Source organism: Periplaneta americana, chromosome 10 (assembly GCF_040183065.1).
Source record: "Periplaneta americana isolate PAMFEO1 chromosome 10, P.americana_PAMFEO1_priV1, whole genome shotgun sequence".
NCBI classification, from domain to species: Eukaryota; Metazoa; Arthropoda; class Insecta; order Blattodea; family Blattidae; genus Periplaneta; species Periplaneta americana.
The window spans coordinates 139,713,672-139,730,243 of record NC_091126.1 but is presented as its reverse complement, the minus strand read 5'-3'; the positions used below and the strand labels follow the sequence as shown (position 1 = coordinate 139,730,243).

Sequence of the window (16,572 nt, the reverse complement as noted above, 5' to 3'; positions counted from 1 at the left end):
GAGCATGCATCATTTTCGCTTTCTTTCGTGTTATCATCTTCCTCATCAGATACAAACCGCTTGATGGCATATTCCGGCGTTTCTCATGGAAACAACTGGCGACGGATAGCATCTCGTCTGCTTGTTTCATAATTCACATAATTATTTTCTTCTCATTTCACACTATCAATTAGTGTCTTTATTCTTTCTGCTTCTTCCCCATACATTTCAATATTTTTACTGCACTACATTGCTTACAACATCTACTAAATACAATAATAACTTGTAAGAAGACTGATTTATACCATAGTATTAGCTTGCTAACCCCGATCTTCCGACTGAAAAATACTCCTTTAAGAAACAGAACTTTAATTTTTTTACTTATTCCCATATTGTTTGTCGATAATTTAATTAAAACGAATTTGATAAAGTCAATTCATTTTTTTTCATGACCTTATGAAACTTTGACACAATAATCTTTTCCATGTTTTCAGGATTCAGCTTGCTTCTCTTGTCCGTGAAAATAAACTTGTGATTAGAAAAAATTACTTCTGCATAGCATGGATTGAGTGGAAAAAACTTGTAATATGATAACACGATATGATTAACGTCCACGTCACTATCATGTCCTTGAAACACTTTACCTGTATTTTTCTGACCATCATTCTTTGTTTCAGCTGGCGACGCGCTTTCTCAACAGAATTTATTCAGAATTCCTTGATTTTACTTGGGCAATAGGTAAAAAACTACTCCAATTGAACGGAAAACATTGTTTTTTATTTGCACTAGGCAAAATGGCACACCAAGTCATGAATACATCACAACGTCCCAAATAAAAGGAATATGAAAACAAACACACCAACTATAGTCCCCTCACATCAACTGTACCGTGTCCACACCGCGAAACCAGATGACCCGGGTTCGAATCCCGGTCGGAGCAAGTTTCCTGGTTGAGGTTTCTTCCAGGGTTTTCCCTCAACCCAATATGAGCAAATACTGGATAACTATCGGTGCTGGACCCCGGACTAATTTCACCGGTAGTATCACCTTCATTTCATTCAGACGCTAAATAACCTAAGATGTTGATACATCGCCGTAAAATAATCCACCAACCTATTCAAATGTACTGTACGCTGAAGTCTATCCAAGAATAGGCCTACACACCTTATAGTTGCAAGTAGGTATTTCAACTTTCTAAAGAAAATGAAAATTATTGTTTTCCCCTCAATTTTAGCAATTTGTACTTATTCCAAAGTCAAATCAAAGAATTCTGAAAAAGTTTTGTCGAAAAAACGCGCTGTGAGCTGAAGTAAATAATTATTACATATTTACCAAAGTCCAGAAAACTACAAGACAGTTCTCACTACAAGAATTTTAAAATATGCATTAAATAATAATGCTCTTAATGTCGAAATATGTACTACTTCCAAAATATGTACATATATGAATGAACAAACATGTGTCAATCATCTCAATTAAACATGAAAGTTATTTCATTTAGATATGAAAATCCGTTTTATGTATTTACACATATTGCCCACGATTAGTCATAATTTTAAAATTGACTGCGCTGCAGTCTCCTGAAAATGAACATGAACGTAGAAGTTATGAAGGTGTAAGCATTTAAATGACTAGGAAAATGGTTCTGTATGTATTACACATTTATTTATTGACATTATAACTCACCACAAAAATGTGTATTAAAGCTGGTTACTTTTGGAGTCGCTAGATGGCAGCTTAGTGAAAATGATAAAAGTTGTCTTTAAAGTGGATTAGGCTGATTAATCTGTGTCTGTGATCAGGTCTTGCATGTCCAACTGTGGAATTGGAGTTGGGGAATATCTACTTAGTACTCAAGGGGGGTTACCGGATTTGAACTCCTTCCTCGGACTTTTGAAGAAAAAAAAACATTTAGATGCGAGTTTCTTTTCCATAATGGTTTTCCCTTCTATAATTTTTGACTGTCAGAGTAGTGCAATCTGCATCGACATAAGGTATAGTCCTCCTACCTCTCCTTCAATATAATCCTTGTGCTTGGTACTGCGGCACGTTCGAATTATAACAATGCTGTCTTTATTACAGAGAGATCTACCGGCTATTACCGGCCTTGTGATAAAATGAAGCTGACACAATGTGAAATTTAACTTGTGAAACATATTTGAAAAGGTTGGTTTGACAGTTCTGCGTTGCGGATGTTAAATATTGTGTATTGTCGACTTTAAACTCATTTTAAGAGTGGTATTCACCCGTTCGTTAGTTTCACATCTGACTTGATTGTGAAACGTTCGTTTAACGTTTTGTGCATTCAACCGTTCATATTTTTAATATAGCCTAAAGTTCACGTTATCGTTCCGGGTTCTTTGATGTGTCTAAGCGACCGCAAAACTCAATTTTATTTTCTAGCAAAAAGTCACATAGTGATTCTCGCGAGGTTAGTGAAAATTTCACATTGGTAAATGTTTCTTCACAGCCGTAGCGTGACGATGTGGTCACGAACGTTCTTCCTGGAACTAGTTTAAGATTCCCCCTGTGTAAACTCAGCTGATGATGATGATCATAATAATAATAATAATAATAATAATAATAATAATAATAATAATAATAATAATAATAATACGTAAAATTTAAAATACCGATAATATAAATTGTAAACAATTTTTATAATGATCCTTGACAAAATTGTGCTTACGCCTCTAGCTAACACTTATGCTAGTTGTATAGAATTTTTCAAAATTAGAGGTAATATTAATTGTTCATACAGTGCATATATTTTATTTTCTCCCCCTCGAGCATGTGGCGTGGACGCGGTAGTCACGCAGCAGCTACACAGATTCGAATGAGGGAAGATAAAATGTATGCACTATTTTCTACATGATCTTAAATGAATCACAATATTGAGAAACCCATGTCCATTTTGTTTTACGAAATTGAGTTATATACGGTATGATTTCGTATTCTAAACATGTAGACTCATGATATTATGAAGAGAAACCCCACATATTCTCATCAACATTCATTTTAGCTAAAGTGTCAAAAAAAGTAATAAGAGCACAAATCTAGGACCTGAGATGTTTTTTGTATCTTCTCAAAAGTTTAGTTTTCTAGACATGTGGGATTTCTCAACATTCCTGTTCAAATATTCTGGCACTCTCAGATTATACAAGAATTATGATTATCTGCACCACCACCCATTGACAAAACTTCATCCTATATGTTTTACGTATATGTCCATCATTTTGTTCTTGAACAAGTAACATCCTCTCTTCAATGCTGTATACATCATCTGAGATCATGTTCAGGAATATCTGCCACAGTATGTGCAATGGTGTTCTTCAACTCATCAATTTCGTTCTCGTAGGTTTGTTCAAAGAACGAATTTTCTTTAAGATAGCCTTACAAACAATAATGTACTCTGTTAATATCTGAAGATTTTGTGCACCAACTCTGAGGAAAGTGCCTGTTGATAACACGAACACCAGTATAATATAAAACAAACAAATTCGTTGTCATTGTGAAACAAAGAATCCCGTTTCTTGTGTATTAAGCTAGTGTCAGAATTTCCACGGTTATATAGAAAATGAAGAAAATAATGAGCAATTAAATTATATCTTACTTTTGGAAGAATTCTATACTGTAGAGTTTATAAATGTAAATGTTTTTCAGTGTCTTGTGACTTCGGGTACTTCCCGAGAGTTTCGACGTGTGAGTGGACGAACAATGAAGACGCCGCTCTCACCTGGCAAGTGGGCACCGGCCAGACCTCCAACTGGCTCGGCGGACCAACAGCTGACTTCAGCTCTGAGGATTCGGATGGTACGTTGACTACTTCACTGCACCAGCTGAACGCTATTAGAATTTCAAAGTCCTCATACTAAATTTGCTTTCCAGGAGGCTACGCATTTGTGGAGACTTCGCAGATTCCGCTACCTCAGGGGAGGAACATGCACCCCGGAGCTCTTCTCCTTAGCCCCCTCATGCCCGAAACGGGACCCGAGGGCTCTTGTGTCACCTTTGCGTAAGTGATTCTTCCATTATATTTCATTCATATTTTACTTCCTTTATGTCATTCCGTTAGATACATCTTTTAGAGAAAGTAAGCAATGAAACTTTGTACAATTTCTCCGCACCCTGCAACAGATGTAACAGGGAATATATGTCCATCTCTACAGTTGTTTAGTCAACTGTCCGGAAACAGGTTTGAACCTCCAAGTGACACCAATGAAGTATTACTCATAAAGCAACTAAGCCAGAAGGTAATGGGTTAGAATGGTAAGTTCCTTTCCACCTCCGTTGCATACACCTCTGACTGGTAACATATTTTAATAATGAGACTTAAGAAGGATACAAACAATTGTCCTTGTCTAACACATATCGTCACCTGATACACTTCCTGATAATAGATGTACAGAAGCGCTCAAACATATTTAGTAGAAAGCATATATTACAATTACATAAAGATAAGTATTGAATAGAAAAAAAATGCCAGTGGATATTGAAAAGTGTGTATTTCTAATCCATTTATTACGAAAATACATATAGTTTGAACAGAGTTATTTTGCGTAATAATAATTGAAAATTCTTCTAGATCAAAAGTAATTTGTAAGTCCAAGTATGTAATAATAAAACGAAAATATTCTGGACTCTGAGAAAAAAGCAGTATTTCATTGCATACCCCAAACTTTGATCACAGCAACACATCTGTTTGGCATTGAATCCACAAGATTTTGCAGTCTTCCAATAAGGTAGCAAAGAACTGACCCTTAGTTGGGTAACTTCTACAACGAACAAGTGGATCCAATTTATCCTAGAGATGTTCAATAGGGTTAAGATCCGGACTTTGGCTTGGTCAATCCAAAAGTTTGATTTTTTTAATCTGCAAAGAATTTTTTTTATTGGCCGGAAGTGTGTTTTGGTCCATTTTCCTGCTGAAAAATCCAATTATGTTGCATACTCTTCCTCCCATGTGGAACCATATTTTCTAAAATGTTTCTGTACATGAAACGATCCGTATTCCCTTCTATTTTGACTAGAGTACCAACTTCACTTCTAGAAAAGCATCCTCACATCATTATGCTACCACCACCGTGCTTAATGGTCCGTACCTGGTATTTTTGTTGTCTCTTTCGTTTTTTGGTTAATGTGCAGTTACCCTGAAAAAGAATGAGACGATTCTTGGTCGTCGGAAGTTAAAGTTCTACAGCGCGGTTCACTCGATATCGACGTAACGATACATAACATGACAAATAGTACAAGAATTGTTACAACGACCACAACAAGGACAAGGACCAGAATAAGGATCACGAAGAAGACTGCCATTTAAGGCCAGGATTTCACAACATAGCTCGAGTCACAAAATATCATTGCTTCACTGTACCGAATGGCAAATGCCTGATAAGGGATCTACATTCTGGACTACTGCTGTCACTGTCTTGTCTCGTTAGCTCATATAGTAGCGTGTCGGTTCCACTGTATAATCGAGACGTCTCGTGTTCGATCCCGGGTAAAACTTTTTTTTATTGAGGTGTAATTAATTTGTTCAGAGTTCCTCGACTGTCTAATTTGTCGAAAAATATGGAATAATTTATGCCCAATTTCTGGGTCTTACAAGTGGGCTGAAACTCGTCAAAAAAAATCTTACTTGGAAGTTGAAAGTATTCTTCCTCAAACAAAAATCATAACAAACAAAAAGAGACCTGTTAACTTAAAATCTTGTCCGCATGCCATCAGCTTCTATTATAGCTCTAAGTCGATCCGGCATGGATGTCACGAGATTGTGGAATAAGTTCTGACCCCCGGCGAGATCTTCCCAGGTGTCAACAACTTGATCCCACAATTCGTCTCGATTTCGAGGGTGTCGGTGGGCATAGGTGGCTATCCTTCTCTTTTTCAATTCCGCCCATAAATTTTCGATGACATTCAAATCAGGTGACTTCGGAGGCCAATTAATGATTTCGATCTCGGGACTCCTTTGAAACCATCTTTGAATGCTTGCAGCATAGTGCACGGTATGGTTATCCTGCTGGAACAGCAATGTTCCTTCGGAAAAACGTTCTCGGGAGGAGGGAAGGAATATATTTTCCAGAATGTGCTCGTAAGTTCCCGCATTAAACCGGCCATCGATGCGTTCTGTAACGCCAGGTCCATCGTAAGACATCCACCCCCAACACGATATGCTAAAGCGCCCCGATCTTTCACGTCGGTGCACATAACGCTGGTCATGTCAGAGACCATCCTCACGATAGACACGGACAGGACCTTCGTAATCACTCGAGATGGTTGTTTCGTCGGAGAAAATTACATTTCTCCAATCGAAATCCACTCGATTGGTAGCGAAGACAAGATGGCCAACAGCTTGTGCTTCTCCCAATATTTCCATTTGCGCCCTCCGGCTCCTAATACCGCGGTTCCTCAACCTGCTGATCACAGTCTGTGAAGAGCCGGGAAAGTTAGATGCTGCTCTTATTTCGTTAGCAGTCAGAAAGGGGTCCTGTCGAACTGTCTCGAATAAGAGAGCATCCTCTTCCAATGAAGAAATCCGCGAACGCCCAGGAATAGGGCGATTTTCGACCTCCCCTAAATTTTAGTAACGATGAACCCACCTCGCGGCTGTACTTCCAGGAACACCGACCAAACGGCCAGCAGATCTAGCCCCATATCCAGCCTCAACTAGAGCTATAACTCGCTGTCTCATTTCACGTCGGTTCGCCATTACGATGAGAAAGGAGGGATGACGATAATACTTTAGTGTAGACAATGACTATTTAACGTGATACAGAATTATTGAAATAACAGGCATCTTGCATAGTAGGCCTAAGAGTTAATAAATCAACCCTAAATTAAATATCTAAATAAGAGGGAATAACAGGAAGTCCAATTGTTGCGAAACTAAAAAAATTAAATCTAATTACATTAAGTAAACAAACCCCAAGTTATGACACCACATTGTTACAGCTAAATTGTAGGTTATTAACATAAGCATTGAATACGTCCGTGGTTGTGCGTTGGACGACAAAACCATCATCGAAAGTTCGAATCTTGCGGAGGAATGTAACTTCTTGCTTTTTATAATGTAAATCAGACTTCTAACTACAATCATTCATATTTCTTACATTATTTATTAATATTTATAGCCAACATTGAATTTGCAAAGAAAAGACTTTAGAAATCTCATATGGAATTTGTGATCTGTAGTGACATAAACATAGATTATCTCTCGGAACTTTTCCGTAAAAGTAAATTAAATTCACTCCTTGAAACTGGAAACCTTAGTCGCAGAGTCATTTTCCCACAGCATACAAGCTGAAGTAGCACAGCCATTGATAAATGTTTTGTACACAGAATTAGACTGAATTCCTATTCGACAGAACCTACAATCAATGGTTTGTCTGAACATGATAAACAAATCCTAAGTGTTTCCAATGTTACTGAACAATTTCAAAATATTAATTTAAAAACTAAGAAAGGATCGTAAATGCTGTATCTAGTGATTATTCACATTTATGTCTACAAAATGAATCTTGGAAAAACATATATGATACTGGTACTACTGATATTAAGAGTAAATGTATTGAATTTTTCACTTAATTTCTTAATCACTTCAGTGGATGGTCTCCACTCAGTGTTGTGAAAAAATTCAAAAGTAAAAACATATAGATAACGCAGGGACTTCAAAATCTCATGTATTAAAAAGAATAATCTATATGTAATGTGTTGCAATGTAATGATCCTCATGTTCTTAAATACTGCAAGAAGTACAGTGTAATTTATCAAAAATTATGAAAGTGGGAAATAGAATATATTTGAATAGAAACGTACAAAATTCAGATAATACAATTAAACCTATTCGGAATATTATTAAATTTGAACTTGTAGATATCCTAAGAAAGAAAATATGTTTTCATTAAGACCAATGATTATAAACTAGAGGATCCCAAATCTATTGCAAATTCTTTTAACGTATTATAGTATATAGTACAGAAATATTATTGACAACTTAAACATTCAAGATTTTGCAAAATATACTGCAATTGGTTACTTAACAGATGCATTTAATAATTAGTATTAATATATGTAATTAGTCAATAACTGCAACAGTGCTTTTTCATTCAATCATATCATGAATAAAATTGAATGCACATTAAAATAAACACTATTGCAAACACGTAGATAAAATAATTAAAATTAACTGAAGGGGTGAGAATGAAATAATCCAAAGCCACACTTTTAACAAAAATTGTTTTGTGCGAGTGCATTTCTTAAACATATGGGAAAGCTATTAATAAAATATTGTAATAATTACTCAACAAATAACTTAGCCTAAGGACTCTAAACCTAAGTAAAAGTTTGTCTATTATTACATATATTTTTTTAATTCCATTTTAATTTTTAGTTTTTAATATATATGCATTTACATTGTATATGTGTGTATAAATGCATTCATTAGATTAACGTTTATAATATTATAACTTGTAATTTTGTATTGTTTGCGATCATTAACACTTAATCTCAGGACTTTGTAAAACTCTATTTCAACGTTACTTAGCTATTTCAACGTTATTTAGACAAAAAAAATCGTTGTGTAGATTAAGAATCGAACTCGCACTCTTCTACAAAACACGCAGAATTCTTACCGTCTGAACTATTGAAACGACATGAAAGCGTTCCTTTCTGTGCGGTGTGTCGATCTAGTCATGAAGGTCCATTGTCAATTTAACTACACGATTTATGTATATATTTATATTTTATTTACGTAATATTATCATATGTTTTTGCTGTTTTTGATGTGAATTTCGGAACGATGCTAGTAACAAACCAAATAGCCTGAATTTAAGTAACTCAATATTCGTTATCTTGTGTATCAGTGCTCTGGTCTCCGATCATGCGCAGTGTCTTACATCTGAGACTTAGGAATATTCAATCGTCTCATCCTTTTCCAGGGAAACTGTACATACTGCACACCATCCAAAGAAAATGAATTAAATTTACTCTCATCACTCCATAATACCTTATACCAGTCTGTAATGTTCCATGTTTAATACTTTTTCCAAACTATAACCTGATCTTCCCATCTTTTGGATTTATGGGTGGTTTTTGTGATGATCGTCTACCATTTAAATCACCAGCTACTAGGCGACGTTTCACAGTAGAGACATGTAGGTTCAGTCCATGGTGCTCCTCTAGATCAACCCTAATTTTCCGAGCCGATTTTCGTGGATCAGCAACCGACTGCTTGCAAATCATTCTGTCCTCCTCACAGTTGTTTTTCGAGGACGACAAGACCTTGGCTTATTGTATACTGACCCTTCTCGTTTTTGCCGTCGACTTCTCACACTAATTATGAGATTTGTGATATACCAAAATCTTTAGCAACGCTAAACAGCGATTTTACGTTCTTCAAAACGTTTAAAACAGCTTGTCTCACATCCACAGAATATATTTTTTTTTGGCGTGCTTGCAATAGTCTACAAATAAACAAACACAATCTAAATACCTAAACACCAATACCTTTTAATGTATACCATGCTACCAAATCAAACCACAAAATACTTATGAGCTAATGGAATATATATTTATATTGTTATTCTATGAACTTGCCTGCTTCCTAGATACGTAACCACAGCAACGTGACGCTACTCATAGAATGACAAAACCGTGTGCTTTGCGTTGTTGTAACTGCGTGCAAACAGTACCAACAACATAAAACCCCAATTATAAAATACTTTTGAGCGCTACTGTATGTATATATGACCCAGAACCTCAATCAGAGGTTATCCTTCAGTATTACCTAAAATTTTCAGTGGTGCGCCAAATTAGTTAGATCAAAACAGCTCAGTTTCCTAACACTACATTGTACTTTTTCAGATATTTTCATATCGAAAATATTGTTGCCACAAGAAGTAGAGCTTCTACTGAAGAAGCGATTAGATTTATTGTACGTGACTTTTGATTTCGCGATATTTGGAATTTAAAGAAAGTTACTTTTTGGTTGAGAAGCAAAGCATATCGCATTCAAAAGAGAAGGCTAACTTTCTAGGTTTCGAGAGACAATAACGTGTGGAGGTAACGAAAATGCAGTTCCATATATGAGTAGTTCAGAAATGAAATAAATACATAATAATAATAATAATACTAATAATAATAATAATGATAATGATAATGATAATAATAATAATATTGGCTACAAAGCTGTTCTCATATCTCGGGAATATCGTCCATTTTATGAAGTGGGAATTGTGACGGACTGTATACAAGTGTTTACTGATGCCTTATGCCCCAACTTTCACCAAAAGTTAATCTTTAACCCTGTCCCGATGCATTGTTATACGTCTAACTGGAAACAGAGCAACTGTTGACTCTGTACCCTATTTTTCATACGGAGGGAAGCTTCCTCCTGAAATTTCAAACGGTCTGACCTCCTCCACTTCGACGATGGGCTACTTTAATGGACGTTTCAGAACTAAGTTGACAAAAAGAAATTCAACTAAAGAAATATATAAAAGCAAAGTAGAGAATTACACTAAATATAATTTAATAAAACAATTATAGAACACTTTTATTCCCACATTCTTTTCACTGTTGTTAAAAATCCGTTGCGACTGGCAACAATGTCGCCACGTTACATTAAATATATTTTTATTGGCCTCGTTTCTGCTGTACTGGTATCCAATGGCGTTTAGTACTTTCCGCAATTAGAAACATTAGATAATTTTAATTTGTAGTGTTTTGTTTTTGGCAATTTTCCGGCTAAATATCGTCTAAACAGGGTATGAAATATTCCTTATATAGAAAAGTACTCTCTCTTTTAAAGCTTCCTGGTTAAATTTGTCCAGTGTTTTAATAGGAGTGTTACGAATATGTTTTTGCCGAAGGCATTTTAAGCTTTTCTCCATAATCATTTTCTTTCATATAACTATATACCGGAATCTTAGATGCGCCGCTTTAAATATTCCCTCCAAAACATTATCAAAGACACATGATTGTCATCCATCCCTTGCATTGTTATATTATCTCTGGAAATATATATGAACATCACACACGACTTCCTTGGTATCAGAGTACGTAATGTACTCTACCACCTATTAAATAGATAGTAGTTACTATACACATCAATACCAGTATACCAATCAAAATATTCATAATCTTGAATGAAAAGTACTGCAATATTGTAAACGACGAGTTTAAAAACTTAACTTACCTAGGTTATAAGCAGGCTTAGATTGAGAGAGGATAAGAAAGAACGTTAACATGTTGTAGGAACTTCTTGTCAAGAAGGTATACTGTAGTAAATAGCACACCAAAACCCCTCCTATTACTGACTGGCAAGGTTCAGGCTAACGTTTGAACTCAACGGCGGGAAGTTTCCTTCTTTATAAATAACATAGTATAGTTTAATATACAGGGTGCTTAAAAATATTAACACATATATGGGAAATTTGTAGTATTATATATTTTTTATGTATATTTTGTTTCAGCTAATTGATATGACAGAGATTGAATTTTGAACAATGAAGGAAGTAGCTACATGGATGGAAGTCTCCCGCCACTCACAGTGGTATGCAGATGTGAAACCCATTTCAATCGTAATCTTCCTTCAAGATTTTGCTTTCTAAAGATAACTTCTATAACACCTGCCTCATACCCAAATCCTTACTTAAGATTCCTCACACAGTTGCTTGTGGAGTACCACATTCTGTGCTGTGCAATCTGATTGTTTTCATGGGGCTGCGCAAGAACATTTCTTATAATAATTACAATGTTCCAAATGGACCGTCTGTGCATGGCCTATTACTGTTCCTTTAGTAGCACGGCCAATCCTGACAAACACATTGTAAATGCGGTAAAATGTCAAACTTGAAGGAGTGTTACAGTTGAAATGTGCTTCATATCTTCTGCCTACCACTGTGGGTTACTGGAAGACTTTCATCGATGGAGCGATCTTCCTTCGTTGATCTAAATTCATTGTAGTGAACATTTAAATCAGCGGAAATAAAATAAATTTACATACACAATAATTATACAGGATGTTTAATAAGTATAGGTACAAATAGCTTAGGTGACTAGAGGACAATGAAACAAGATAAAAGGTCATAATGGACAGAGGTTCGGAAACAATCTTTTCCAAGATATGATGGCATCTACATTAGTCACCAAATGAATACATCTCGTACGTTTGCAACGTCATTTTTTACCTGACAAAATTAATGGTCGTGGGTACGTCCATATTTTTACAATATGAGCTACACAAACGTTTGGATGATTTGCATTTTTTGGAAAGGCAGCTGCTACGATATATGTATGATGTAGCGCCGCTTCACTTTCATTTTAACATTCGAGAGTTCTTACGCACAAACTTTCACAACAGGTGTATCGGCCGTGGCTTACCAACGCCATGGCCTCCCAGGTCACCCGACTTGAAACCTCTGAATTTTTTTTCGGAATATTTGAAGTGTATTGTGTATTACAGCCCTGTTGATTACGTCCACGAATTTCGGGAACACATTTTCAGTAGTTGTCAACGCATTAGAAATAGCATACATAAAGGATATTTTAATGTGTACGATTGTCGATAAAGTAACGTGCTGACGTCTGTCTTCTCATGAAAAGTGGTCATATTGAACAGATGTTAAAAGCTTCTGGATATAGGATGTTATGTTACCCCAGAGCACCTATACTGATAAGACATAATAAACCCTATATATTTCGGAAACTGCTGGTTTCCACACCTATGTTTATTAAGACTTTTTGCAAAGTTTCATTTTACTCTAGTCACTCCTGCTGTTTGTACCTATAATTAATGGAAAATTCTGTATGAAGTATCCGTCTCAAAGAGCGAAGAACTATTCACTCTCTCACGTTACTCTTCAAGATTCTTCAGAAATCTAACCCTAACTACTTAGCTTCTCGTTTTTAAGACTTTTCCTGATATCACGAAATATATACTAGTTCACAACACCATATCACGCTCTCCATTCCTAAACACAGAACATCCTCCTACTCTTCATCTTTCACCGTCTCTGCAGCTTATCTCTGGAACTCTGTACCACAACATGTCAGAGACTGTTGGACATTATGTAGTTTCTAAAATAAACTAATGTTGCACTTTTTCAGTTCAGATTCCTTTCACGTATAAGCCCTTTTCTCTGCGATAGGTTTGTAAAAAAAATGTTAATTTTTATTCCATTTCCTCTTTTCTTTTTGTTCTATTGATCGCCAGATGAATTTATTATCGTACCCTTTTTATTGTTGATTCTATTTAAATTTCGTATTTTTCTTATTGTATTACATTCCATTTGTTGTATTCTTCCTTACGCTTTCCCTATTAACTATTTGTACTAACTCAGTTGCTTTATTATATCCCAATCTTTAGATCTGTATTTTACTTTCTTTTTTCTATTATGGTATTATTTTCATATTGTTTAGTATCGAGTTTGTTATGCTATTATTTTTTGTAATATGTTAGCATCCTGTTCTTCACCTTTTTGTTAAATTTTCACTCCGTGTATACTTTGTCACCTGATAGTGTGTAAGGGAAGGCTCTATGGTCTTAACTCTGCAAGTATAAGTTTATTATTATTATTATTATTATTATTATTATTATGTACGAATTCACCATATAATAATAATAATAATAATAATAATAATAATAATAATAATAATAATAATGATTTATTTTAGCTGGCAGAGTTAAGGCCGTAAGGCCTTCTCTTCCACTCAACCAGCAAAAAGTGTATATACATATGCATGAACTTACAAAGAATCCAACAATTTGATTTAGATGAGAGTTACATGTATACAAAAGTTATTTACAAATTAAACAACAAAATACTATGAACTATTAATTAAACACTGAAATAAACTGTGTAGCACCCTAAAAGAAATGGGCCACGGACCACTTCCCTTCCCCCACTCTTTCTCTTCTACTATCACAAAGAACTTGCTAATTTCTTAGATACAAACCCTGAATTATGATAATAGGGGAACATAAATATATTGTAAGTTCACAGGGCTAACGGCTTCGAAGCTGGGTACCTGGTTCTAATGAAGTGCACTGGTAGCAATCTAAAACATGGGGGCACGAGATAGTTACTCTGCCTGCCATTAAAAATTCACTTCACTAAATCCCCAAGGTAAAAAAAAAAACTGTGTAGCAGAATTAAACTAAAATACATAGAATGTTAATATATTTCAAATAATATTAGATAATAGAAAGAGATTATTACGAGACAATTAAAATACAGCACAATCAGGATGATGTCTAAAGAAAAAAGTAACAATGTAGTCAGTGATAGTTTAAATCAGTATGATTGGAGTGAAATGCTAATAAGGTTATCTTTTAAGCTCTTCTTAAAGGTGTTTATTGTCTTGCAGCCCCTAATACTTTGTGACAAGGAATTCCATTGACGCGAGGTGGATATTGTAAAAGATGATGAATAACAAGATGTTCTATGAAGAAGTATACTTAGCGTGCCACAGATAAGTGATCTGGTATTTACGTCGTGGTTAGAGTATAGATAAGAGAAACGAGACGAAAGGTAATTTGGTGTTGAAGTGTGCAGAATTCGAAAGAGTAAAGACTGTATACGTTAAGATTTTTCTGGTATTGTAAACGGAGATTGCGGTGAGAATTGTGTTAAATTAAAAAAGCAATTACCCTTCAGGTACATGATGGATGGATTGAGCCCAGCCGAGTTGAGAGTGGTGCTCCAGACGGATCCTCCGGAGGAGCAGTCCTCCCTATGGCCCCGGCCCGACCCTGCATCTAGTAACGTGACGGACGGACGCGTCGTGTGGCAGGCGGAGTACCACACTCACGGCGCCTGGGACGAGATGCAGTTTCTGTACACGAGTGAGGCACCGCACAAGGCACGTTTCCCCTCTGTACCTCACGGTGATTTTTCAGATGTTGTGACTTCAGTTTTCGGTACTTTCTTATGGCCGACCTGAAGTTTGATTGTAGTCCCCATCATATTAATGGGTGAGCGAATTGTCTCCGTGCCGCAAAGCGATAACATTGAAATCGGTAAGCGATTACGTAGTGTGCGTTTTGAGCCATGGTTTTTCTGAACCGATGCATGCGAGGTGAGAGGTGGGAGGCCCGCCTCCGGACTACACAAGAGATAGTGAGTGGTTTCTATAGCAATAGAAGCCACTCACTATCTCTCGTCTAGTCCGGATTTTATGCGAGGCAGGCCTCGCATGTGTCGGTTCAGAAAAACCAAGGCTTTAGCTGAACTTGTAGTCTCAACGAAGGTCACCCAGGACGACACAAGTTTTACTCTCGTGTATTCGTGATTATAATTGTAGCCTAAAATTGCACAGAGAGAAAGAATATTACACAGCGATTGGTAATGTGGGATAACTATACCTATGTTAAGAAATTCTTTCTTCCTTTACTTCTTCTTTCTTTTATTTCATTGTTTCCCTTTCTTTTCTTCTTTCTTCCCCTTTTTTCTATTTTTCTTCTGTTCAAACTCCTGCTTTCCTAGCGACTTACAATAATATGCGGTATAGGAGTGGGCACATAGCTATAGACCAGAGGTCTGCATCGGATGGATTTAATCGGGTAAGGCGACGGCACAGCCGGGTCCATACCCGATCGGATAAGCACCTTCCTGAACACGTCCGAATTCTATCCGACACTCGACTTCAAATTCTACTCAAGCAGTGCTACAGTCTGCAAGCAGTGATTGTGTGTGACTGCTGAAAAGTTGTTTCATCATTAGAGTGTTAATAGATGGAGCAAATAAATTAGTAAATAAAATAGTGAAATGATGGAAAGAATATATTGGTCCACTGTTGCAATGGATAATATAACTAGTGAATGAACAACTGAAGTAGTAAATGGATAAGTGAACTAGTGAGTGGGCAGTGAAGTAGTAAGTCGGCAAGTGAAGTTGTGGATTATCAATTGAGTTAGCAGATGGGCAAGTGAAGTATTTAGGGCGAGTGAAGTAGCGGATGGATAAGTAAAGTACCGAATGGGCTATTGAAGTAGCGATGGGCTAGTGAATTAGTGGATGGGCAAGTGAGTTGGCAGTTGTACAAGTGAATAGCGGATGACCGATTAGAGTAACGGATGGACAAGTAAAGTATCAAATGGGTGAGTGAAGTAGCGAATGAGTAAGTTAAGTATTGGATGGGCTAATGAAGTAGGAAGTGAAGTAGCGTGTGGAAGAGTGAAGTAGTGGGTGAGCGAGAGAAGTGGCGAATGGGCAAGTGAAATGATGATTGGGAAATTAAGAAAGTGAATGGGCGAGTGAAGTAGTGAATGGGTAAGTGAACTAGTCATTGGCTAACTGAATTAGTCAATGGATAATGTAAATGATGAATGAGCAAGTGAAGTACTAAATCGGAAAGTAAACTAATGAGTGGTTTAGCGATAGAGCTCTTTCTTCTCGTTACAAACCCCCAAGTTTCGAATCTCTCTATGTCAGCCGTGGCGAAAACGTGACTCGCGAGCACATTGTGGCTCGCAATGAAGCATTTCTCTTGCTTCCTACTTCCCCCAAACCCCTACCCTCTCACTCACTGGAGTCAAACACCGTTCCATTTGTATTTATCGCTGACCTGCGAGTGACGTATCGTCGCAATGTC

At 36.4% G+C, this 16,572-nt stretch overlaps 1 protein-coding gene across 1 annotated transcript in view; it reads left to right on the top strand.

The window, feature by feature from the left end:
* LOC138707741 (MAM and LDL-receptor class A domain-containing protein 1-like) overlaps positions 1 to 16,572 on the top strand; it is a 280,376-nt gene that overhangs the window by 151,005 nt on the left and 112,799 nt on the right. Inside the window, exons 4-6 of the mRNA XM_069837606.1 lie at positions 3,643 to 3,792; positions 3,868 to 3,994; positions 14,637 to 14,841. Of these exons, the coding sequence (XP_069693707.1) occupies positions 3,643 to 3,792; positions 3,868 to 3,994; positions 14,637 to 14,841 (482 nt within the window). The remainder of the gene's footprint in view (positions 1 to 3,642; positions 3,793 to 3,867; positions 3,995 to 14,636; positions 14,842 to 16,572) is intronic.